Below are 27,310 nucleotides of genomic sequence, written 5' to 3'. Positions count from 1 at the left end.
GCTGATGTCACAATCACTCCCGGTGACTGAAAGCGAGTTCTAGAACACTGACTTAGAATTTTGGGAAATAAACATTCCAAAAACGACTACTCTTCGATGGGTTAATGTCAAACCGCCCTCTCCGTGGGCAGGAAAGGGAAGAGGATGAGGAAGAGGAAGAGCACTGGGGTCTCAGGGCGGTGGAGACGCAGGGACGCTGGCCCGAGAGCTCACTCAGGAACGGTGGCCGACCCCCGGGCCCTGTCGCAGGTGAGAATGCCAACCGGCCGGCCCCATCCCTGAACTCCGGCTCTCTGGACGTCCCAAACAAAGGACACACAGGCCACCAGAACTTCCTGTTGGATTCCGCGCACTGCTTTTTAAAACTGTCCCTTTTAAAAAAAAAAGGCATCAGAAAAACAGGATACAAGGGATCGCTTGGGAAATTAAAAAAATGAAGAAAAATTGTCATAACCGTATGACTCGGTGATGAAACGCTGCTTCCTCCTGACGCATTCACACCAAAAGCAGGCGCTTTCTTCCAGCACAAGCACCGTCTGAAGCCTGATTTATACTTCTGTGTTGAGTCTATGCAGAGCCTACGGCGTAGCCTACGCATGAGGCCTTTGCCGTTGTGAGCATTTATACCTGTGCGCTGGGGTGTCTGCCTCTCTCTGCAGTAACAGGAGGGTAAACTGCAGGACTAACCCGAGTGCGATAGGCGCTAAACAGGCGCTATCTAACAGCAGAGTAAACTGCAGGGCTAACGCTAAACACTAAGCGCTAAGCGACACACAGGCACTATCTAACAGGAGGGTAAACTGCAGGGCTAAGCGCTAAGTGACACACAGGCACTATGTAACAGGAGGGTAAACGGCAGGGCTAAGCGGTAAGTGACACACAGGCACTATCTAACAGGAGGGTAAACGGCAGGGCTAACCCGAGCATGCTAAACGCTAAGCGCTAAGTGACACACAGGCAGTATGTAACAGGAGGGTAAACGGCAGGGCTAACACTAAGCGTTAAGCGGCACACAGGCACTATCTAACAGGAGGGTAAACGGCAGGGCTAACCCGGGCGCGCGAAGCGACACACAGGCGCTGCACACGTGAAGTACAGCAGGAAGTGCAGCAGGAAGGAAAACAGGAAGTGCGAGAGGAAAGGGGCGCCAGCGTGCATTCCACCGACTCCAGACCGACCGAACAGGACCGCCGGCTCAGCCCGGTCACGGAGGAGCAGGCCTGAATAAAACCAACGGGCAGGGGCTCTGCGGGCAGCACAGGGACCGTGGCTGCATTTCGGGGGGGGGGGGGGGGTGAATTTTGGGTTTGTTGCTCGCCAGCGCCCGTGTCGCTCGCCCGCTCCCCCGCCTCTCTCTCTGTGTGTGTGTGTGTGTGTGTGTGTGTGTGTGTGTGTGTGTGAATGGGCCACTTCCTGCCCCAGCACACAGCCCATGAATGACTTATTCACAAAAAGACCCACAGCGTTAAAGAAAGAGAGAAAAAAAGAAGAAAAGGTCTGACAGTGCTCACCCTTGCTGTGGCCCACATGCTTAGTGACGTGTGTAATCACAGCGCCAGCCCCACCTGGAAGGAGAGCCGTGCCGGACTCGGGACGGGGGCGGCGGGGGGGGGGGGGATAATAATCTGCATAAAATAACCGCCCGAAATCGTTGTGATAAATCACGGGCCCGTGCGGGGTGTCAGGCGCTCCTCCTTAACGAGGTCACCCGCTGTCCTCTCCCGCCGCCCCGCTGCTCACAATACGGCCTGTGGACGTCCAGTGGCCTACTTCCCCAAATGACATTACTCCACCCCGCGCCTTAATTAGGACGGAGCGGCCAGGACAGGGGAGAGAGAGAGAGAGAGAGAGAGAGAGTGGAGAGAGAGAGAGAGAGAGAGAGAGAGAGAGAGAGAGAGAGAGAGAGAGAGAGAGAGAGAGAGAGAGAGAGAGAGAGAGAGAGAGAGAGAGAGAGAGAGAGAGAGAGAGAGAGAGAGAGAGAGAGAGAGAGAGAGAGGAGAGAGAGAGAGAGAGAGAGAGAGAGAGACGGGGAGAGAGGCACGTCATTTTTCCACAACGCACTCTTCCCTGACACGGACATCTTCCTAACGAGGAAGGAACGATGACAACCACCATGACACCACGTAACGTCTGTTTGACGGATGAGTTCATCCAAAGCAACGTACAGTAAGCGCATGACGAAGGTCATTGTAACAACTACAGGACACAGGTGAGACGAGGTACAATTCTCATGAAGGATCAGTTATCCACAGCAATGATACATCACATGTAGTTCACACAGTAAGCATAGGGCATGTCTATAAAGTTACGGCACGTCATGAACTAGTAATGAGGCATGTTGACGAGGGACATGTCAAAGAGCTTACAACATCAAGATGAAGACACAAACCACCAATCACTTTTGAAAGGGGAGGAGGGTCATTTAACATGGAGCAGATCCAAAAAGCCAGGCCAGGATGTGGTCTTAATATTATTACATCATACTATATTAATAAATGAGCTTGCCGGCCTTTATGGCGACCATTAAAATGTTACTGTCCTTCAGGTTATTTACGATTCCCGGCTTTACACAGGAATCACGGATATGAGAAACCCCATTAGGGATCAGTGGGGCAGCTAATGCGCATGTAGACTGCTACATGATGATAATTGCTGACATCCTTTACCCGGGACCTTGTGAGGGGCCCCATCGATCAGACCCCCTACTGACAACATTACAGCCAGGACACAAACCTCCGTGCCGCGGTTTGATCACAACCAACATCCTGCTCATCTCGTACGTCTGCTGGTAAACACAACGGTATCACAACGTGAATCTGACCAATAGAGGGGGCAGGAAGAGGGGAATTTCCTTACGGGAGAAGCAGAACAGACAGGGAAAAAAGACATTTTGTAAGATAATCTAATCGGTTTTCTAAACAAGGGAACAAAAGCCCTCATCACTGGCCCATGGCGGCCTCACATTGGCACAGGTCATCATAACATAGGGACTTCAAAATCGGCACCTAGGGAGACTCATAGATCACGGCACACAGGTCAAGAATTAGCTTTGTCTTTGTACCGTATTGTTACCATTGACTTTAGATTGAAAACAGGTCTGAATGACCTATACCGGAGGTGACCACGGTGGCGCTAGTGAGCAAAGTCTCCCAGCAGTTCCAGGAGCTGAGCTTCAGAGAAGAAGGCCGGTTTTGGCCGCTTCTGGCACAAAGCAGCTGGCTCACCTGAAATTGATATCGCCGATGTTCTCGCCCGCGATATAAATTTAGCACAATTTATTAGCACGGCCAACGTTAAAAATAACCCCCTTTTCATGCCATCACGGCGTGTCGGCGGCTGCTTAATCCCAAACCACACAAACCGAGCGCTCGCTCCCGCTGACCCCGGGGGGGGGCGAAAAAGGGCGGGGCGGTACCTGCCGCGGCCGGGCCCGGTTCTCACAGCAGCTGTTCAATCGTGCGGTGAGCCCTGTGCAGGCCAGGCCCCCGCTCCTTAAACAAACGGAGCACAATGCCGCCCCCCTCCTCCTCCGCAGACGCGCACAATGGAGGGCCGGGCCGAGCTTAATTCCGAGTCCGCACGCGGTGCATTGTGGGGGAAAGCGCCCGGCGAGAGACAAAGATCTGCTGATCCAGCTGCAGCCCGGCGTGCTGTGGGGGTGGGGGGCGGGGGTGGGCCCTGGGAACAGGACACCACACAGGACAGGGTACACCCTCCCGCCCTGCTTTTGGGGGGGGTTGGTGGTCCACCGGAAAGAAGGGATGATTAAATCAACTCCCCCTAACAGTGACTCCCCACAACTGAGTCTCGGAAATAAAGTGGGAAAAAAAAAAAGTTAGTGACAGTGGAGATACGTTTCTGTTCTTTGCAGATCAAATTTCCCCCTGAAAGTACAGTCACATTACAGTCCTGCTGAGACTAAATATAGGCCTTATTTTTTTTTTTGTTTTCTTTGGAGAGAAAACCTGATTTTAAGCCTCATTACAGGACAAAGACACTCCAGGTTCGGGTCTCCTCTCGCGCAGGCCGGACCGGCAGGTCTGCTCCGGTGCTCAGAAGTATCGCGTGTCGCTAACAAGACGGCGGACAATCCGCCGACCGAACAAAAGAGCTGAAAGCGTATTCGCCGGTCGCTGAGAAAATACCCGCTCTTGGGTTACGGAGCGACACACTTATCCGCAGATCCAGGTAAAATATACGCCCGCAAAGCGGTCGGATCGAGCTGGAGCCGCGCGAAGAGGATACCTCTCGTCCCGCTGCACACCACAGACCGGCCTTTGTCTCTCGCCCTGAGGAGTCCTGCACGACTGGTTATCTAACTCTGGGTTCAGATACAGTGCCCCTGCTGTTCCTGGGCCTGCCAAAACACAGGCGAGCAGGTGATTATTATGTATAAGTCCTGTCGAAAATGGACAGAGAGATCCCTGGCCTCCAGGGACGGGGTAAACATTGACTGTTCAGGGTGAGTCAATGTTGGCTTCTACAGTACAGTATGCAAAACCAGAAAAAAAAGGTTTCACGTGGTAATTGAGCAAGTGAAAATGTAAATGCCACAGAGTAGAGATTTCACCAAACAGAAGTTACAATACAAGCATTTTAATTTAAAGGGGAATTAAACGGAGAGAGAGAGATCGAGATGGACAGCGAGAAAAGTGAGAGATAGAGAGCAAAACAGACAGGAGAGAGAAAGAGAGGAAAGAAATGGTGAGAGAGAGAGAGAGGGGGAGAGGGAGAGAGAGAGAGGGACTACAGGGCAGATCTACAGACTGCAGTGGTAGTGTTTATCGCCACAGACGTTCCTAGACCACAGTAAACCAGCTGAACACACAGCCCCGGTGTCTGATCATTCTTAAAAGGCGCTCTGCAATCCCTCTGGCCCGCTCCTCTCCGCTCCTCTCCGCTCCGCTCTGTTCTTCCGCGGCTCTCCCCGCCCGAGCGGCCCGCTAATTAAGGGCCCGTTTAGGCGCTCGTTTGGATGTTAGCGGCGCGGGGGGGGGGTAGAGACGGGCCGGCGGTCCCTCGCTGAACCCACACCGCCACATCAAACGCACAACAATCATGACGGAAAGCTACCCTTTTTAGAACCGAAAAATAAGAGGCTGTGCCCGTTCTGCTGGTTCGGTTCGGTTCGGTTTGGGGCCGGGCCTTTTTTTTAGAGCTCTGAAGATGCTATTTAAAGCCACGCGAACGCTGACTCGCTGGGAATAAAGTAGGTCTTGTGTCTTTCACAGGCTACAAGGCCGACCGGAGCTCCACTCCAACACAGCCCGCCGTTTTGAGCGCAGGGGGAAACCAATTCACAACACGGACCCGATGTTCCAGTATCTTCACTTCACCCCAAGCGCCGTGTGCCGTAGCTTCTCAACGCGCTTTCCCCGTTTCAAAAGCACCTTCTCGCGGCGTAACTACAGGCCGTGTTCCCGTCGCGCACCATGAACTGGCTTCCCTTTCCTCAAGAAGACGGTTACAAGCGTTGAAATGGATCCTCCTCCCCCGGGGGGAGAAGCTCTCCCTTTCCCGCGTGGCAGTCAGAGAGGCCGCGCCTCGATGCCGGAGCGGGAACGCCGCGTAGCGTCCGGTTATTCGCTCGCCGGGAACCACAGCGCCCCCTTATAACCTCCAGCGGTAGTGCTGCGATAACCGGCAGCAGGAGAAGGGCCGGTGTGTGAGGCGGCCATTTTAGGGGCAGCGAGCCGGTTCACTGGCGCTGAGGCTGGTTCTCGCGTCTCTCTCGTCTGGAGCGAGTAACGCTCCCCCGACTGCAATAAGTCCTGCAGTTTCATTCTCACACACAGCAGGGGGGTGACACAGTTCACAGGAACTCACTCTGAGAGCAGATATTCTCCAGGAAGTAAAATAAAGAGGCAAAGTCTCTCAAACACTTCCAAATGTAACGTTTAAGTCACTCAAAAGCACGAATAAACATTTTCAAATGGAGAACACACATCAAACGTTTTTTTCGATGTCCAGTTTTATGAACAGTCCAATATTGCAGCAAAAGGCCGATTTATTTATGAATAAAGAGCGGAGATTGTTGGCCTGAAAGCTCCATAACGATATTGCAGTCACACTGGGGGGGGGGAAGCAGCGCTATCTATAATGCAACACGTGTTCATGTGCAGGAACATGAAAGGGTAATGAGTCAGAAGTGCACCTCTGAGCAGCTGAGCAGTAAGTGAGACTCACAGCGTGGATGTGCATTCAGGAGCCCGTCGAGCAGAAAACCCCCAAACCACTGCTCTTTCACAAGGGCCGGGACTTTCTCTCACACGCACACACAGACACGTAAACATGCACACACGCATAAACACGCACGCATGCACGCACACACACTCACACACTCACACACTCACACACTCACACACTCACACACTCACACACTCACACACTCTCACACACACTCACACACTCACACACTCACACACTCACACACTCACACACTCACACACTCACACACTCACACACTCACACACACTCACACACACTCACACACACTCACACACACTCACACACACACACACACACACACACACACACACACACACACACACACGGTCCTCACTTGTACTGCTGGTGGTCCTTGGTGCTGCGGGTCTTGGCCATGAATCTCTCGGCCAGCTTCTCCAGGTTGCGGGAGTACTCCATCTCGATCTCCGATTTCTTCCGGAAGAAGTCCTGCAGGTCCTGCAGCAGCTGAACCCTCATCTCGGTCTGCTGGTCGAGACACTTCTGCTGCTCCACCAGCTGGGCCCGGATCTCTGCACGCGGGAACAGAACCAGAACCAGAAACCGGTGAGAGCTCTGCCCTTCAACGGCACAGCTGGACCACTGTGTTCACAAATGATGCAGGAGAAAATCTGAGAGGGCTAACCCGAAACCGAAACCCTGACTCTAAACCCCAACCTTAACTCTAACCTTAAACCCAAACCCGAAGCCTGAACCCCAACCTTAACTCTAACCCTAAACCCAAACTCAAACCCTAAGCCTGAACCCCAACCTTAACTCTAACCCTAAACCCAAACCCTAAACCTGAGCCCCAACCTTAACTCTAACCCTAAACCCAAACTCAAACCCTAAGCCTGAACCCCAACCTTAACTCTAACCCTAAACCCAAACCCTAAACCTGAGCCCCAACCTTAACTCTAACCCTAAACCTGAACCCCAACCTTAACTCTAACCCTAAACCCCAACCTGAACTCTAAACCCAAACCAACACTCACATACGCAACACTTCTCCTGTTTGGTTCTGCTCGACCATCTAACATTATTCGATTCCCATTACTGCTGCTGACACTGCGAGAGGGCAGATCTCCAATTAAATCACTAATACAGTAATGAAGATTTTCAAGTAAACTTCATCAGCCTTCACTGACCTAGCCCAGCGAAGTCAAAATGCGTGCAATTGGATGCTGCCCGTTTCTAACTAAAATCCTTAATGTTGCGATTAAGGCTAATGCATTTTTGGGGTTATTTAATCTGCGTGGTCTTTGCTCCAGAGAACATCAGTGCACGAGGACACACTCGACTGGCACAGGCAACTTTAAAACAGGCCTTCCTCGCAGCCCGAGTTAGAGTTGTGCACTCAATCTGTGTTCCAACGGTCACAAGAAGTCTGACCACTCAGCTCAATACTAGTTTCAGTTACTCGATTACTTCAGAAATTACGAGAAGAACAGGCATCAAATATTAAAGAGTAGACAGTTCCATGACCCATCTCCCCTTCGAATGCAGATTTTTACAGACAAAGAAAAATGTTTATACGGTACTTCGCTAAATTGTTACTCCCTTCCGCAGTATACATCAGTAGACAAATGCATTTCCTATCAGATCCATAAAGCGCCATTGAACAGGCAGTCTTGAAGTCCAGACTGTTTAAAAAAAAAAAAGAAAAAAAAAAGGCCACAGTAAAGATGGAAAATGGAAGGCGGAGAAGCGGAGGGGAGGGAGGCGCTGTCTTCCGAGCGATATCCTCCCCCCTCCCCTCCCGGGGGAGGCCCGTCTCCTGCGCCACGGCGGTGGAGAGAGCGATGCCGGAGGGCCGGTGCATCTCATTAAAACGCTCGCCTCCCGGCGTCCCCCACGGCTCCCCGCTGGGACCAGGACCGCCTGCAAAGCTCTCATGGGAACGGACCGATATCGGGATATCTGACAACACCCACGAATGGGGAAAAAGCTCAGGTTGAAGAAGACGGGGGGTGGGGGTGGGGGAGGGGGGGGTATTGAATTGCAAATCAATACACAGGCAAGATGGGACAAGGCAAATACATGTACAGTCTGTGGACCTCCGATACTTCCCCCAAAGTGTGACTGTCTGGACAGAAGTCAAACCGAAAGACACGCGTCAGGTTAGGTAAAGTTCTGCTGTTGCCATCGACCAAAGCATGGGCCTCAGAACTGGAGCTATTACGAGGGTACTACACAGTGGCTGCCCACTGCCCCTAAGTAACTAGGACGGGTCAAATGCAGAGGACAAATTTAGCCACGCGGTTCAACAAAGTACGTCTTAGACATGTAGACATTGTCCGGTTTCTAACTCACACAGCGAAAACCGCAGGGCGTACGAGATTTACGGGAGACAGCCCGACCAGCTCGGGCGCACAGGCACAGAGCGGCGGGGACCCGCGGGATAGAGCCCGTCACACAAATAACCCGCAGCGCAACCGCCGTCCGCGCGCTGGAAAACAAACCTGCAGAAACGCCGAGCTCGCTACGAACCGCCCACACCAACGGACGGCCAATACCCCCACAGCCTGAGGCCACGCTCGGTGACCGTGCCCTGCCCACAGCCTGGGTCTGCTGACTCGTCGCCGTGACAACCCCAAAGCCCAAATGAAGAACGGATGGCCTCAGGCCTTATCGTTGGAGTAGGGGGGGGGTTGGGGGTGCTTTTGGCGCTTGGTTACCGTGGCGCAATAGCGATGGTAGACTCCGAGGCTCTAATTATAGAGTCCGGTCCCAGAGGTCCAGAGGTCGTTGGGAAGCCCGATCCAGACGGACTCGGCTCGACCGAAACGAAGCAGCAGCAGTGTAATTAAAGAACGGGGGGATTCTGGGGGTGATTTACCGCGGGCCCCGCAGAACCTGCTGCGGCAGGGCTTTTCTCTGGACCCTCGCGCCGGAGTAGGGGCTCTCCTGGCACCGCACGGGGCAATAAAACGCTGCGATGGGGGTGGAGGGGGTTGGGGGGGGGGAAGGATTAGTTGCCTCCGGGGTGCTGAGGAAGCAGGCAGCCGGGGCAGGTGGCAGGTAACGGAACATTTCACCACATTCTCCGTTACCCCCACGCTACGGATTAGCACGGAGCGCTTCGCGCTTAGCCGCCAAGAGAGGATAACTTTCCCAGCCCTGGCGTCAAAAAGACACAGCGTCGCTAAAAATGAGGCCTTCCTGCAGAATATTTCACGTTTCCCTCCGCCCGTCTGCCAAGGAGGCCAGCCTCTCCCCCAGGACCCGATTCTCTGCATTAATTCAGGGCAAACTAAACGAGTTCTGCAGAACAGAAAGAGCCTTTCTACTCCGGCAGACCAAACTCTGGTTTTTCTTTTTATGTGTGTGTGTGTGTACTTTTTTCAGAAGCTAAGGATAGGCCCCGCAGTGCCGACGGGTCTCTCGTGGAACAGAAGGACTGTTTTGGCTATATCTGCGAGAAGAATTCCTTTAGAAGTTCCCCGATTAAAATCACTTGGCTGACGCAGGCGGTTTTGACAGACCTTCCTTAAATAAAGCTGGCGGAGTCTAAGCTAGGTCACAATGGCGCCCTGTTACGCTCGGCGAATGTTGAATTTCCACAACGCTTCCCCGCGCACGGTGATTTTAGAGGCAGCGTTCGCACACGCACGTTCCCAGTTGAGCGTGCACACCGCCCCCGCATAATCACAATTGCGTGTTTAATTATTACTACGGCCGCGTTCGCCTGGATGGTTTTATTGCCACTTTCGTTTGGCAATATGAGCGGCTTATTGTTGTTTCCGACACAAGTGCATACTTTCTTTTTTTCGTATCTCGTTTCCTAAAACAGTTTTATAGATACGATCCTTTTGTCATCAGATTAAGCAACAAGGCCCAAGTCCTTATCTTTGTGGTATTCCCAGCACTTGAAATCCTCTCGGGTCTTTCAGCGCACTCATCCCTGGTTATGGGTATGCACTTTGTCAGCCGAATGCCTATAATGGAATGTAACGTCATGTAACGTGACGTGATGTAATGGCTCTATTGAGTGAGCGGTCAAGGGCCTGTAATAGAAAACAGCGTTACAGAGTTAGCCGGATAACTGCACCGGACAGCCTTTCAACTCCAGTCTTGGGAGGGTTTCGGCTCAGTGCGGTTAGCCTGCTCTGTGAAACAGGGCCCAGTTGTAGTAGCAGGCCTCAGCTGAATCCTTGGTTCACATCCGGGCCAGAGGGAGTAGGGGAGACACCTGCTGGGTGACCCCAAACCGTCGCCCGGACATCTGGGCCCGAGAGCGGGGCTCTGGGAGGTGTTGTTCGTCGGGGGTTTGGGTGGGGGTGTGGGGTGTGGGGGGGGTGTGGGGTGTGGGGGGGGGGTTCCAGCTGGTGGTCCCACACAACCACAGGATGCCCCGGGGCTAGAGGGGACAGCACAGCTGCCCAAGTGCCTTCTGGGATACGTGGAAGGAAGGCAGAGCCGGAGCAAAAACAAGAGGGAGAGCTCGACTCTGATTGGAACTCGGCTTTAAGGGCACCGACCAATGCCCTTCCATTTCCTGCTGGAGCCCGTCCAGTCATCTGCTTTGAAGTCGGGACACAAAGGAGACCGTACCCACAATTCCTGCAATTCCGTTTCTGTCTGCAACACCAACACCGGTGCAGAGGGCTGCAGTGTGAAATCGACCACCTCCCTGACCAGGGCTAAAGGCACCTGATCTGCCATTGTGAAAAATGTCAGATGTCACACTCGTTACCTTGAGTTCCAGTTAATAAGCAACTAGAGTCCAGCAGTCCTGGCAAAAAACTTTTTTGTGTATCAGTATTTTTAGTTGGCTAGGTAAGCAGTGTTTGGTCACATTTGCTTTGTTTGTTTGTTTGTTTAAAAAAAAAAAAAAAAAAAAAAAATCAAATAGGCCCTGGTCCTTATCTTTGTTGTACAGGTAGCAGTTGAAATTGTACTTCCCTCTAGGGTCTTTCAGCGCACTTATCCCTGGTTATAGGTATGCACTTTGTTGTACGTTGCTCTGGATTACAGCGTCTGCCCAATACCATTAATGTAAAAGTGTTCATGAAGGGCCAACCAGGCAGGTTTAATTCAGCATCCTTACAGCGCGACTGAGAGCTGCGACTCGCCCCAGACCCAGCTAACATAGTTACCGCACGTTGTCAGGGCGACGGTCGGAGCGAGAGCGCTCCCAGGGAATACCGTCTCTCCCTGCGACGGCGTTAACGTTCCCCGTTTTTCTCCGGCTCTGGGAACGCCGTGTGATTCCGCGTCGCGTGACCGATTCCCTTTTTTCGGAGCTCTCCGGCCGGACGGACCTGGGAAGGGCGTACTCGCTCACCGGCCGTGCCCTTCAGGAATTCGCCCCCGCTCCAGGGAGGCGGTGGGATGCGCATTTGGGAGCGCGGTTAAGACTGAGGGGATCCTAACCACGGGGTGGAGAGTCAAAATAAAAATCTGTGAAGAAACCTCCTCGTAGAGTAAAGTTGTGGCTTTCATGAGGCGGAGAGAGCACATTATTAGCAACTGTAATTCACCACTGGATTTTCACCTTCACCTGAAAGCAGTATGGGCCTGGACTGTGTGTGTGTGTGTGTGTGTGTGTGTGTGTGTGTGTGAATGTGTGTGTGTGTGTGTGTGTGTGTGCGTGCATCTGCATGTGTATGTGTGTGTGTGTGTGTGTGTGTGTGCGTGTATGTGCGCGTGTGTGTGTGTGGGTATGTGTGCGCGTGTGTGTGTGTGGGTATGTGTGTGTGTGTGTGTGTGTGTGTGTATGTGTGCGCGTACGTGCATCTGCGTGTCTGTGCGTGTTGGGTGTGACCAGACTATTTTTCATGTTACTGAACAGACAGGCGAGGTTGTGTGTGTGTGTGTGTGTGTGTGTGACTCATTTCTGCGCACACACACACCTGCAGGCCCAGGTGCACAGAGTGGTGTGTGATCCGCACCACCCACAGCGTGGGAGACACCTGCACCGCTACCCTTCATTACCTCAGCTCTGTCCTCACTTTACCAATCATCTTGCCTGGTGCATTTCAACCAACCAGGAGGACCAGAAGGCAGGGTCTCCACTTTTTGAGAGCACTTCATGGCTTCCAATACACCAGACAAGCTCAGTGAAGCGTGGAAAAGTATTCGAATCCCAAACAATGACATATTTGACCCAGGTCCGGTCATCACTAATCGCATCACCACTAACTGGAACCTGGAGGGCTGGGGTGAACCACACACCTGTCTGAAATGAGCAACACGGTCCTCTGTGGTCACGGTCAAAGAGACTGTGTGTGTGTGTGTGTGTGTGTGTATGTGTGTGTGTGTGTGTGTGTGTGTGTGTGTGTGTGTGTGTGTGTGTGTGTGTATGTGTGTATGTGTGTATGTGTGTGTGTGTGTGTGTGTATGTATGTGTGTATGTGTGTGTGTGTGTGTGTGTGTGTGTATGCATTTGTGGTGTGTGTGTGTATATGCCCTGCATGAAAAGCCTTTTACACATAGCTGCCCCACCTAACACACACACACACACACACACACACTAATCTGCATCGCCTTACAGAGTAAGAGTGCTTTTGTATGACAAGAGGGAACAGCTCTCAACCTGAGAGATCCCCAGAGGGGCGTGCAGGTTGACAGCAGTGTGTGAACTCTAAAGAGCAGCAGTGAAAGAGGGGCCTCGCAGACAATCAAGCAGTCCTGGCCCCAAAGACTGTAACCAAATCCAAACACAAAAGGCCAATGATCCATACGTGCCGATTATTATTATCCCTGAGTTTGCCCCAACATGACTAGCTAATTTGTGTGGAGCTAGTTTTTTTCCACCGTGGTTTAAGAAGAGGTCCTCAGCAACGCGGTTAGCCTGCAGTACTATAATAATAACGCCTGATAACTAAAAAGGTAATAACAACTCGCTATTTAGCTGACACTTTTATCCAACCCAACTTCCAGTCGATGACACTAAGCAGGGGGACAATCCTCCCCTGGAGCAATGCGGGGTTAAGGGCCTTGCGCAAGGGCCCAACAGCTGTGTGGATGTTATCATGGCGACACTGGGAGCTTGAACCACCAACTTTCCAGGTCCCAGTCATGTACTTCTGGCAGTAGTCTACAGGCTGGTCCTTTGTAATGAGGATTTCTACAGCTCCCCCCCCCCCCCCCACCCCCCGCAGTTATTTTTATTGCTTCCCTCTTTCTGAGAACTGCACCCCCGCTGACCTGACAACACGCCAGCTCCCATCTGTACACCCAAACTCACAGGACAACCCAGGACAAAAAAGAGAGGGGGGGGGTTGGGGGGGAAGATGAAACATTTTCAGTTACCGCCAATTCTGGAGGGGAAGGCAGGAGGCCGCCGCGTGCAATCGAGCCGCGCGGTGTCAGAGCGCGCGGTCATGTGATTCACGAACGAACGGGGGCGCAGACGCCGACTCCCGACAAGCCGCCGCAAATCAGGCGATAACATCCACCGCGTGACAAAAAAAAAAGGCCTAATAGTTCCAGACATTTTAATCGTTTCCAGTTCCAGCGGGAAATGATTTGAAGCTGTAATTACGCTCTCGGCGGCAATAAGCGCCGCCGAACGAGCGCTAATCTGCTATCGGGTCTCGCCGCTCGCCCCGGCGCACCGACCGCCGTTGCTATGGTGACACGCCACGGCGACAGTCGTGAGGGAGGGAGGGGGGCCGGGTTTGGGGTTACGAGGGGCGTCGGTCGCCTCGTGTGTGTGTGATCGCGGCGGGTTTGGGAGGGACGCCGCTTGCGGTCCAGAATTGGGAGAGGCGAGCGTGCGGTTTGTGGGGAGCGTGTTTGCACAGCTGCCACGTGACCACTAGCAGCCCTGTTTACTGAGGGGCTACAGGAGTAGCGCTAGCAGCCCTGTTTACTGAGGGGCTACAGGAGTAGCGCTAGCAGCCCTGTTTACTGAGGGGCTACAGGAGTAGTGCTAGCAGCCCTGTTTACTGAGGGGCTACAGGAGTAGTGCTAGCAGCCCTGTTTACTGAGGGGCTACAGGAGTAGCGCTAGCAGCCCTGTTTACTGAGGGGCTACAGGAGTAGCGCTAGCAGCCCTGTTTACTGAGGGGCTACAGGAGTAGTGCTAGCAGCCCTGTTTACTGAGGGGCTACAGGCGTAGTGCTAGCAGCCCTGTTTACTGAGGGGCTACAGGAGTAGTGCTAGCAGCCCTGTTTACTGAGGGGCTACAGGAGTAGTGCTAGCAGCCCTGTTTACTGAGGGGCTACAGGAGTAGTGCTAGCAGCCCTGTTTACTGAGGGGCTACAGGAGTAGCGGCTAACAGCCCTGTTTACTGAGGGTCACAGGAGTAGCGCTAGCAGCCCTGTTTACTGAGGGGCTACAGGAGTAGCGCTAGCAGCCCTGTTTACTGAGGGGCTACAGGAGTAGTGCTAGCAGCCCTGTTTACTGAGGGGCTACGGGAGTAGTGCTAGCAGCCCTGTTTACTGAGGGGCTACAGGAGTAGCGCTAGCAGCCCTGTTTACTGAGGGGCTACAGGAGTAGCGCTAGCAGCCCTGTTTACTGAGGGGCTGCAGGAGTAGTGCTAGCAGCCCTGTTTACTGAGGGGCTACAGGAGTAGCGGCTAACAGCCCTGTTTACTGAGGGTCACAGGAGTAGCGCTAGCAGCCCTGTTTACTGAGGGTCACAGGAGTAGTGCTAGCAGCCCTGTTTACTGAGGGTCACAGGAGTAGTGCTAGCAGCCCTGTTTACTGAGGGGCTACAGGAGTAGTGCTAGCAGCCCTGTTTACTGAGGGGCTACAGGAGTAGTGCTAGCAGCCCTGTTTACTGAGGGGCTACAGGAGTAGTGCTAGCAGCCCTGTTTACTGAGGGGCTACAGGAGTAGTGCTAGCAGCCCTTTTCTGGGAACCAGGGGCAGACCAGTGGGGCTCACTTAAAGCAGACCTCCCCCAAACCAAACCCGATCCTGTTCCTTCCACCCTCCACAGGAAGCGAGTGGCAGGAACAGGACACCGGCCTGGCCGCCTGTCTGTCTGAACCCTCCATCTGCCTCTCCAGCGCTTCAGGACCTCTAAGGGTTTTTTTCCTGAACCGAACGGCAACGTAACTCACCCAGGTCTCTTCACACCACCCGGGTCATCCCAACTGCCGTTTTTTTTGCTAAAATTACGCCCTCAGGACACACTTTTTTCTCCCCCTTTTTGTCTTTTTTTTTTTCTCCCCGGGGAGCTGGAAGACGACACCGTGCCTTTTATCCTGGGACGAGGCTTTGTAGTCGTGTTTGGGAATTCCAGTGATGGATGGATGGGGGCTCGGGTGTCTCAGGGCGGTTAGACTCCACCGCCCTCTTTCCCTCCCCAGGGTCTCCCCTTACACACCGGGGTCCTCCTGTTCGGACATGCCTCCTCTGGGGGCCCTACAGCACCCGGAACACGCCGGAACCACAAACCACACGGCGCTCCTCCAATGGAAAAAAAACCGTGGAAAAACGGGAATATCGGGACAGTGACTGACCCGGCGTTCCTCGGAACGGTCCCCGTGGTAACCCCTGGTTCGGCCCTCGAAGCTACGCTCGATAATCGCTCAGAGAAACGAGGAGCTCAGCAAGTACCTCAGGTGGAGTAATGCTGCTGAAAGGTCGTGGCTAACGGCTAACCGCTCTGCGGTGGAGGGGGGCGATCGGAACGGGCTGAGGAACTGCCCGTTCCTGCCGCAGCTGGGGGAACCTCTGGCCCTGTAATTAATCAGGACAGACGGGGAGGTCAGCCCCACAGCGGCGTTCAGAGCGAACGTGTCCCATGATGCCTCTCTCTGCCGGTCCCAGTGGACCGCGTGAGTGCAGGACTGACAGAGCAGGGCCGGATGGTGTGATGAACGGTGGACGCAGTCGCGTGCCCCCCCCTGCCCCCGCCCCCGCCCCACGATCCAAGGCCAGGAGAAGAAAGGATAGACGTGACAGATTAACTCCTTGTTTAGGTTGTATTGGAACCTATGAAATACTCTCAAAAAATGTGCAAACCCTGCCTCTTTTTTTTTTTTTTTTTTTGCTTGGCTCAGCCACAACGGGCAATCAATGGAGATCAGGGAAAAGTACTTGCATCCAACACAATTACCCATTTGACGCAGGCCTGTCAAACACACACACACACACACACACACACACACACACACACACACACACAAAAAAGGTGTGAGATTGTCCCTTTTCAATGGAGAGGTAGCAGACACGTTGCCGTGGCAACGAGACAGAGAGCATCTTGGTCCACGCAGCTGTGGAGCACGTAAGGACAGAGAGAGAGAGAGAGAGAGAGAGAGAGAGAGAGACAGAGAGAGAGACAGAGAGAGAGAGAGAGAGAGAGACAGAGAGAGAGACAGACAGAGAGACAGAGAGAGAGACAGAGAGAGAGACAGAGAGAGAGGGAGAGAGGGAGAGAGAGAGAGAGAGAGAGAGAGAGAGAGACAGAGAGAGAGACAGAGAGAGAGAGAGGGAGAGAGAGAGAGAGAGACAGAGAGAGAGACAGAGAGAGAGAGAGAGAGAGAGAGACAGAGAGAGAGACAGAGAGAGAGAGAGAGAGAGAGAGAGAGAGAGAGAGAGAGAGAGAGAAAATGACCAGTTGCAGCGCTACATTAGCCTGTTAGCGTGCGTTACCCCAGCTGACATTATAACAGCTGCACTGGATTCAACAACGCGGCAAACGCTGTCTAACTGAGCAATAAACACTTTTAACGCTTCCAGTCGAACAAGTACCACTGGTTTACAGGATTTACAGTTTATTTTTATCCCTTGCCGATGCTGGTACAATGTGTGTGTGTGTATGTATATGTGCGTGTGTGTGTGTATGTGTATGAGTACGTGTACGTGTACATGTACATGTGTGTATATGTGCGTGTGTGTACGTATGTGTACGTATGTGTACGTGTGTGTGTGCGCTTCTTTACATGTCTCTTTAAACATGGCAGGTTTTGTTTATATTTGTCATCCCCAAACTGGCAGCTTAGCCCGAATGAATAATTACACAAATAAGCCCTTTTTTTTTTCCGGTTGTCTAGCCGACGGGCTTAATTGGCTTTAAGCTACAGTATGTGTGAGAAAAACACCCAGGAGCTCAGACAAAGCCCCACAATGCAAAGCAAAGCGGCACTCGCAAGCTGACAGGGAGATGTGGATCGATCTCACAGGGTCTCATGCCCACCATAAGATTCCCTTCAACTACATTACCCACAAGCCATCTCTCTCGTTCCCGTAGGGGGGGGACTTTATGTACGCTAGTTTTTAATTCCAGCCTCAGATCTTGATTATGTAATTAGGTTAAATTATTTGCTGAATTAGGCCTGTAGGCTTGCGCTGTTTCTTAAAATCTGTGTGTTTCAATGCAGTTAAATGCATGTGGCTGAATGACTGGAATCAATTAAAGCAGAGAACGCTTCATGAGAGATATCAGTAATTTCCAACAAAGCAGCAAGCTCTGTGATATCAGTTTTACATCACACGGGCCACATTCTACGTCGTTCCAGCCATGTACATGTTCTTCTTGTTCCAGCTGAATCAGCTCTTCAGCAAAACATCTTTATCATACGGCAGGGCTAAACAACTTTATCCGCCCGCTGACGACCAAACAGACACAAGCACGCATGTGACTGCTTAAAAGCCATCCCTTAAAACGTACACACTTGGGACACTCAGTCTGATTCTACACACAACCCAGATGCACAGTGTCCTTGCAATGAAGCCGAAACGTTCTGGCCGGTCGGATCAGATCGGTTGCAAAAAAAACGGTTTTGACATCAATTAGGGAGTGTCTTTCAGCTGTGAAACATCCTTGTTGAGTTTGGTTTTTAACAGGCCGTCACGAGAGATCAGTGCACAGGCCTATGACACACTGGGACACACTTCTGAAGGACGATTAAAACAGATGTTTCTGTCTCACTGCAGTAGCTGCAGTGTCAACCGTCATCTGGAGGTTTCTAATCAGAGTAACCCGCTTAATTCACGCACTAACACCGAATGACCGTCTTGTTGGAATTCATTATTTTCATGAAATGATATTGCCACAGTGCTTTCAATCAAGATCTCCATTTAGGCATTTTTTTTACCCTTGTCGTTTTGTTTTTCCCCTCGTTTTCCCTGAGCTACTGCTGTGCGTTTTAATAATAATCGTTTGGAATTCATCTCCCACCTCCGCTGACACCTCACAGCAGCGCCCCCCCGGGCCAGCCTGTCTGCGTTCCCGCCGCAAAGCATGCTGGGATTACTAAACGCCGCGCCCCGTCTCTGCCGAACGCGGCAGACCCTGGGAGCCAAGGGCTAACCGGCGGGCGGGTCGCGCGCCTGTGTGTCGTATCGACAGGTCGCTCTGCATTGTAACGCGAAGCTGCACTGAGCTGCACTGGACCGGTCATCCAAAGAGGGGGGGTAGGGGGGGAGGGGGGGGTGCGGGAGCCAGACAAAACAAAAGCCCGGGGCGGGAGGAGGCAGGCTGGCCCAGCGGGGGGGGGGGAGGGGAGGGGGAGAGAGAGGGACAGCAACACAGCTGCTGCTGTGAATGGCCCTTTAGACCAAACGCTGAGGCATATGGAACCAGGAGAACCTTCCGGTTTCCTGCCCGACTGCGTGCGTGTGCGTGTGTGTGTAGAGTTTGTGTGTGTGTGCAAGAGAATGTGTGCCTCTGTGTGTGTGTGTGTGTGTGTGTGCGTGTGTGCAAGCACGTTTGCGTTTGCATTTCTGTGTGTGTGTAGTAGCAGGGTGTGCATGTAGTGTGTGTGCGCGTGTGTGCGTAGAGAGAGTTTGTGAGTGTGTGCAAGAGTGTTGTGCCTCTGTGTTTGGGTGCATGTGTGCCAGTGTGTATGAGAAAGAGTGTGTGTGCGTGTGTGTGTGTGTGTGTGTGTGTGTGTGTGTGTTTGCTTATGCATTTGCGTGTGCGCACCCTGCAGCCCAAGCCAAATGACAACAGCACCAGTGTGTCCTCCAATCAGAGCCTGTCAATTCAGTCAGCCCAACCTCCCCGCCAACATGACAGACAGCTCCCAGGAGACCGAGGCGGCGTTTAGGCATGACCCCCCCCCACCCTGACTCCATCTTCTGGGCAGTACAGAGGAGGTAAATCAAGCCGGCTACATTTGCAGGACGTAAATCAGGCTGAATTATTGAGACGCATGAATGCGGGGGACTTCCACGCCCGAGGGTACTCTTAATCACCCCTGCCCGCTGTGACATCAGCCGAAACGGGAATCGGAACGTGCGACTGCGTGTCGTCCCGTGACCGCGCTGCGAGCTCGGGCCTCCGACCCCCCGTGAGTCAGCGCTCCACGGGAAACGGCCCGTCACCCGTACCGCCGGGCTGAACCGTGACCTCAGCGTGACCTCACAGCCGGGCTAACCGCCGCGAACGCCGTGGGGAGGTCGATGTCGACCGCGGACGGAGTGGGTCCTGTATCAGGGCCTCGTGGGCCGGGGGTGGGGTGGGGAGGGGGGGGGGGGTAACCGCCCTAAAGCCCGCCCGTCACGGCCGAGGTGATTTCGGGTCTTTTATCCGCCCCGTTCTTAGAGTAAATATTTGCACATTCCACACTTCAACCGTGGTGAGCTGCACTCTGACACTGGACACAGCCCTACTGGGGGGGGTGGGGGTGGGGGGGGGAGAAAGGGATCCTGGGAAGGGCAGGTTAATTACCGTTACCTGTGTGTACACCTGGCTGGCAAGAATGCCAGAAAAACACCTACATAAAGCTTTTTTGAAAAAACCAAAAAACAAAACAAAAAAACTAAACTGCTTTTGACTGAACCGGAAAATCCGACTGTAGTGTAAAAATAAGCAGGCCTGTGTTCTGTGCAGGAGACCTGCTCCTCAGGTACGCTTGGCGTGGTTATTTCCTCAGAGGCAGAGGGACAGGCTGTGCGGAGCCGGGTTCGGGGACGCTGTGTCCGGAGGTCCCAGTTTGGGAATGATATCCTGGCGGGGGGATATAATTCCACTCAGATTTCATCCATTCCGTACAGGCCCAAAGCCCCACACGGTCCGACTCTCTCACACACACACACACACACACACACACACATTTGCATACACACTCTCGCACACACTCACACTCACACAGCAGTCCGGATTGATTTCAGGGCAGACATCTGTTCTGAAACAGGAGATGGGGGGGTTGTGGTGTGGGAAGGTTGGCACTGCCCTCCTGCTTCCCGGACAAAGCCCAGAAAAACTGCCCCCCAAGAGCAGGCTGACTGGTAATAACACCCCCTAATCTCTGAGCACGTAAGAGTGTGTGTGTGTGTGTCTGCTTGTGTGTGTGTGTGTGTGTGTATGTGCGTGTAGGAAAGCGTGTGCGTATAAGAGAGCACATGCGTGTGTGTGCGAAACCCTCTCCTGGCCCACAGCCCTGCCCCTGACCACACCCCAGCGGGGGTAATTACCGGGGGCTCTTATCAGGGTGGGGAGAAGCGAGGCTTCGGTTCCTGCTCGGGGGGGGGGGGGGTGGGGGGGGTGGGCCTAATCGGCGTGACCCCCGACCCCGTCATCACGGTCGTTAAACCCGTCACCCGGCACTCGGTTAACGAGGACAGAACGACGCGGCGGTCTGCGCCCACACGAGCAGGAGGAGGAGGAGGAGGCTTATTAAAACACAAACCGTGTGTGAGCGAGCGATCGGGGGACTACAGAGAGACCCAGACCAGCACATCTCTCCAAAAAACCAGCAAAAACTCACCTTTCTCCGAGGAACTCAAGGACAAAACACAGCAGGGTCTCTCGGTATTAAACATTTTAGATTCACTGGCTCTACCCTGCTTCTCCTGCAGTGTCAACAGCTGGCCTGAACGCTGGGATACCCGCCTGGCAGACATGTTGACTTCCAGAGCTCAAACAATCACATCCGTTTGATTTATCAAAAATGTGTCAAAACCATGGATTTTAAGCGCACAGGAAGTACAGAGTGGAATAAGAGGGCCAGGGCACATTGGTGACTTCCCACTGAGACCTTAAAGGTACAACAGGTAAGATTTCTGTGTTAAAACATTGCTATAAGACCATTGTAAATCCCTTCCTATCATTGAAAAAGGCTCACTGACATGCTGACTCACCCTCTGCCTGTGTTTATAGTCCTTAAATTCGGGTTTCAAAATATACCGTTGAAGGCCCGACACTCTGTACAAAAACATCGTATAGCTGTACAATCAATTCAAGCTCATCGGTTGACAATTGGTTCTAATTGCCACAGCCAATGGCGTTTCAACGTCAGGGCGTTCACAGAGAAGGGGGGGAGGGATAAACAGTGTTGTGGTTTGAGCGTGTTTGTTGCTGCTATTCCTCTCTTAACCATTAGAAGTCTTAAATTACCTATTGTACGTTTAAAGAAAAGACCAGAAAGGGTGGTGAGAGTGAGGGGCACTTTAGCCGTTTACATTACAGTGACGCGGCGGCCTCACCTGACGCGGTAAACAGGCTGAAATAACGCTGGTGAATAATTCACGCGGGGGCCCCGCGGGACTTCTACGGACCCAGCTGGCTGAGCGACAGACCGGGCCCCTTCCCCGCCCCCCCCCCCCCCCCGGAGTGTGCGGGGCGGCGGGGGGGGGGCAGGGTCAGAGCAGAGCCCCCAACGCTGTCCTGCCCCATCCCATCACGGATTTCAGCCTGCGCATAGTGCCACCAGCAGCGTCCAATCACAGTGCTTTCAACGGAACCGACCAATCGGCACCAGACCCGACACACAGCCAGAAAGACAAAATAGAGACAGAAAAAAAAACCAAGAGCATAATTAATTAAAAAAACATGAATTCAACTCAATTTCACACAGAGTCTGTGGAGATGAGTAAACGCCTGGCTTGGAGGAGAACAGGAGCCCAACACTCACAGACAACACAACAATACGACGTTGTGCAGTCCCCAGCATCCAGGGAAATGGGCAGTCACTGCGCTTCTGGCCACATTTACGCTCACATTTCAGCTTCTAACGTTGAACAGGCTGATCCACTGCGATTAGCAGTTTCTGGGTTTGAAAAAAAAATGTTTCTAGCTATTTATACTGCTGGATCAGGTGTAAGGTCACAAATATGTGATTACAACGTTCAATGTTAACTGAACACTCTCAGGCTGATGCATGTACCAGTCACCACTGCTAACAGAGTTCTTGAAAAAAAATTAACTTCATAAAAAGCCTCCTCTTCAAAGGGGTAAGTACCCTGATCAAGGACACAGCGACTGTACTGTGCCCCACACCTGGGACACAAACCCGCAAACCCTCAGTTCCACAGCCCGGTTCTCTTCACACAGCAGAGCAGAGGCTGTCCTTCGCCTTGAGGAGATGGACACCAGACTTCAGAGAGGAACAGGAGAGAGAGCCCCCCCAGGCACCGCCCTTTAAAGACCCCTCCCCCCCCTCCCCCCCTCCTCCTCCTCCTCCTCCTCCTCCTCCTCCTCCTCTTTTGAAGGCCGCTGCAGTTAAAGGGTGGTGGTCGCTGCTCTTTGACCTCCTCAGAGAGGGGTTAAAGGTCGCGGCAGAAGAAAGGGGAGCCGGGGTCAGAGTTAGCGCAGCCAGTAGATTAAACCCCGTCCACACGGCTGGGGCAGCTCAACGGGGCGGGGAGGGAGCGGAGGGGAACGGAGCTGTCACGGGGTGGAGGGGGGGGGGGGGAGACCCTGGGAACCGTTTCACCGACCGCGACCGCTTCTGCCTCCGGAGACGAATCGCACGGCCCGTTCGGTCACCACGGCAACGGCTCACACCGCAGAAAAGGTCATATGCTCAGCCTCAACTGTCACACCAGTCCTCCATTTTGCCAAGACAGTTGATGAGGCACTGCAAACAAAGGTATTGAAGCCTTCAAATGTTTTTCTTTTTTCTCTCTCAAGTAGAAAATACTGACTTGTTTCTCGTGGCATTTTCTTTGTCCAGTGAAACTGCCTTACCCCACTGACAATAATTGCTTTCATTTAGCAAAAGAGTAATAAGGAAAGAGGTTTAAAGAATATATATATCTATATATATGACAAAACTACTTTACGTTGACATATTTTTTGGGGTTTTACAGTGCCGTCCTACGTCCCACCCGGAGGGGAGAGTGCGTCGGCTCTGTTGACAGTGAGCTCCTGTCCGTCATCCCTGTTAAACCACATCCATCCTTTTGTTTCTCCAGATACCCAACTCCGCTTTCTTAACACTGAAAGTGCCACCCCCCTTACACAGAGGCGGAAACATTCCGATCTGGTATCGTGTTACGGAATACAACACCACTGGCAGCACCATTCTTACCAACTGGGAGCTCAACAAAAAAAAAGGGGGACGGTTAGTTTCGGGCCAATGTTATTACGACACAGAGGACAATACGCTGGATATGCACTGCTTTCAAAAAAAAAGTGCTCCGAAAAGTCGGGGGTACCCCCAGACGGAGCCATGGGGTACGCCCTGAAACGCGAAGAAGCGTAGGATTTTCTGCTGCTTGTTTTTGTCGGCGAACGCGAAATGGCAGGACGCCCGGACACAAGGTCGAGCTGCAGAGGTTGTTGTGATAAGAGCGGCCCTCTGGAGGCAGGGGGCGGGGGGGAGGGGGGGAAGCCAGGCCCCTTTCACTCGACCCAAAATTCAAATTCAATCAGAGGAAGCGAGGGAAGCGCTTTCGCGCACGAGGCCGCGGAGAAAAGCCCACACAGGGGCCGGCGCTCTGGCCACGCCCGACAGGAAACCGGCCAAGGAGAGGCACAGAGACGCTGCTCACAACAGAGACACTACAGAGACACTTCTCACAAGAGACACTGCGATGCTGCTCACTGCAGAGACACTGCTCACAACAGAGACACTGCTCACAACAGAGACACTGCTCACAACAGAGACACTACTCACAACAGAGACACTGCTCACAACAGAGACACTACAGAGACACTTCTCACAACAGAGACACTGCAATGCTGCTCACAACAGAGACACTACTCACAACAGACACTGCTCACTACAGAGACACTGCAGAGACACTGCTCACAACAGAGACACTACAGAGACACTTCTCACAACAGAGACACTGCAATGCTGCTCACAACAGAGACGCTGCTCACAACAGACATTGCTCACTACAGAGACACTGCAGAGACACTGCAGAGACACTGCAGAGACACTGCAGAGACACTTCTCACAACAGAGACACTGCAATGCTGCTCACAACAGAGACAGCAGAAAATAAACACCCAGCAGAGTCTCACTGAAGTGACACACAGACACTAATGAATATAACGGGCCCAGGAACTCTCTTGCTCAGAGTGGATGCTCTGTATAAAAATAAAAGAAAGTTTGTATTAAAAAGCAGTCGTTAGGGAGACTTAAAACCCAATGTCTTGCTCCTAAAGTAGAAAATACTAGCTTGTTTAAAAGTAACTTTTATCTTGGCGAGTGAAACAGTCTTACCCCATCAGCAAATCTTGAAATGAGTCAAACCGCGTCACCTGAATGGCAGTGTTATTTAGCAAGTCTATATATAAGATTAAAGTACTTCAGTGGAGTAAGATTGACTTATTTTTTGCTTTTTTTGCAGCGTGTGGCCCATTGCCAAAAAACGAACCCAAGATTTCTGCACCTGACCGTGAACAGACACGCTGGCTTTCGGCTTGCGTAAGGCTTGCATACGTCCGATTCGCACGGAATCCATCGCCGCTATGACACAATGCACGGGGTCACGTTTCAGCCGCGCTGCACAATACCTCACGTCAGGTGGGCGAAGGCGTGAGCCAGGAAAACAAAGAGAACAATTCCGAAGGGCTGGCAGCGAAATCAAAAAGCCTGCCCCCTACACCACATCGTGAAATAGTGACTTCATTCTTCATTGAAGCTACGTGCTACCCTTTTCCTCTTGGCCGCTGGAGCCCGTGGGGACACTTAAAAAGGTGGACTTTTATTTTGAAATAAAAGCCCCTCTGTGGGACGTGACCTCTGCGCATGACGGAGATTGCAATGCTAGCCCAGCATCTGGAGACGGGGCTAGCTGGACATTTAGGGAGCCTGGAGATTAAACGGCCTTCATATTTAATATTCATCATTCATATCCCAACCTGATGCCATCTGCGCCCTTCCTCTGATCTCTGCAGTAATCAGTGAGAGGTCTACACGGTGGAGAAAAAGCACTGTGAAAAACCAACGCTGTCTTCCACCAGGAGACCTTTTGAGAGAGAAGGCGAGGCAGCAAGGGAAATATAACATTTCAGCTTTTACAAAGGCCAGTCGCAACACAAAAACACTAAATGACAGAATAAGACATTTCAGCAAAAACTCATTCCAAAACAGGTCTCGAAAACAGTTACAGACATCAAAGACAGTTTGTCTATTTTTAAAGCCTCGCATTCAGGCACCGAGACAACGTCCTCGTCAAGAACGCACATTAAAATTCCGAAACTGAAGGACTGCGTTGAAAACAAAATAATAACATCCTTCGTGGTCCAACTGCAAAATGGCGGCAACCTGTCTTAAGCTCCCATTCCGCTTGACAAGTGACACTTACTCTTACCCCACTGGCAACTCTTGAAACGAGTCAAACTGTCTCGCTTAACCGGCAGAATTTCTCTCTTGTTGTAGTAAAAGTAGAAATGAGATTTAAAGTGCAGTGGACGCCAGTCGAGGTGAACACGGGGACAGGGCTGCCCCAGCCATCGGCCGATCCCTCCGAGAGGCTCAAAGGAGTCCCGCGACGTCCATCGTTAACGTACGCCAGGAGGCTCACGCGTTCTCTGAACTCTGCCGTCTGAAGGCACCGCGGCGGGCGGCTCTGGGAGAGCAGATGGAAAGGCTTCGCGGCCCGACCAGAGGGGTCTGACACGGTGGAACGACCCGGGCCACTCTTCATGAAGCGGGAAGAGGAGTCCAAACGCAGGGCATTACCAGGGCTTTAAACACAGGGGAGGCGGGGATAACGTAACGTCACGCAACGTAAAGACGAGAGCAGGTCCTTCAGCCCAACAATGCTCCCCATTTCCCCACCACAGAAGTGCACCTAACGCTAAGTTTACCGAAAAGCGAAATAATATCAAGCACCGTATCAAGCCTGGTCTTGAAAACTCCCAGAGTTTGTGCCTCTACGACGTGACAGGACAAGCTATTCCACACAGTGTCTGTGTGTTTATGTTTAACCCTCTACACGGTCAAGATAACAAGAACCGTATTAACTAAGTCAAGACAAATCTCAGGAACAGTCTGCTAAATCACTTGGCGCCTACAGAGCACTCCTGTTGCTCTAGAGACAGAGGAACACACAGGAAGGTTTAGGCAACGGAGAGAGCCGGTGTCACTGTAGGTCCCCATCGCCTGACAGCATTCCTCAGTACATAAACCTACAGCGTAAAGTTAAGCTTCCCGCAGACGGGAGAGAGACCGGGGGAAGGTAGCACGCGGGTTTAGAGTCTCGCGCAGCAAGGCCCCGGGTCCCAGGCCCGCATCGCGACGAGGAGGAGGAGGAATTAAATTAGCCGCACTCTGTCAGAGCTCCAAAGACCGCCATCAACCATCCTGATCTCCGCGTCGACAACACCACTTCAATCACACTTTTATTGCCGGGGCTTAAGGAAGATGTTGGGGGTGGAAGCGCTCCACCCCCACCCCCACCCCAGCCCAATTTCCTGATGGGTTTTGTGGCTGAGGAGTCCGGCGGAGGGGGAGGGGGTTATTAAATAGTGAACAGAGGAAGGCCACAGATGGCCTCACTGCGACTGAGGGGGAGGCAGGCTCCACAGGGGGTGACTGGTAGCCTGTAGCCGGGTGGCCGAGGGACAAGACGAGGACCTGGGATGTTGAGGATTCAAGCCCCGGTGTAGCCACGATAAGCTCCGCACAGCTGTTGGGCCCTTGAGCGAGGCCCTTAACCCCACACCGTCTAATCAAGTGTAATCCCCCCCATGAAGTCAGTCGTCATTTTTTAATCCTGGGGTCAGCAGTAAGAAAGGGAGAAAACTGACAAAGAAAAGTCAGCAAAGGACTGTATTAATGTGAGGGTGAGTGTGTGAGTGAGTGAGTGAGCTAGTGTGAGTGTGTGCGTGAGTGTGTGCGTGAGTGTGTGCGTGAGTGTGTGCGTGAGTGAGTGAGTGTGTGCGCGAGCGAGCGAGCGAGCGTGCGTGCGTGCGTGCGTGTGTGAGAGGGTGAGTGTGTGTGAGATTGAGTGGGTGAGTGTGTGTGTGTGTGTGTGTGTGTGTGTGTGAGAGAGAGAGGGT

At 52.6% G+C, this 27,310-nt stretch overlaps 1 protein-coding gene across 2 annotated transcripts in view; it reads right to left on the bottom strand.

Annotated features, from left to right (window-relative positions):
• LOC133118875 (SLIT-ROBO Rho GTPase-activating protein 1-like) overlaps positions 1-27,310 on the bottom strand; it is a 96,473-nt gene that overhangs the window by 57,991 nt on the left and 11,172 nt on the right. The window contains exons 1-2 of one of the 2 annotated variants that reach the window (XM_061229131.1): positions 21,556-21,672; positions 6,563-6,758 (exon numbers count right to left, since the gene is read on the bottom strand). In XM_061229131.1, coding sequence (XP_061085115.1) covers positions 6,563-6,705 — 143 coding nt within the window. In that variant the 5' untranslated portion in view covers positions 6,706-6,758; positions 21,556-21,672. Of the gene's footprint in view, positions 1-6,562; positions 6,759-21,555; positions 21,673-27,310 lie in introns of those variants that run through there. The other variant, XM_061229130.1, reaches the window with a different exon arrangement.

The sequence above is a fragment of the Conger conger genome, chromosome 19 (assembly GCF_963514075.1).
Source record: "Conger conger chromosome 19, fConCon1.1, whole genome shotgun sequence".
NCBI lineage: Eukaryota > Metazoa > Chordata > Actinopteri > Anguilliformes > Congridae > Conger > Conger conger.
This window is presented reverse-complemented; position numbering and strand designations above follow the sequence as displayed.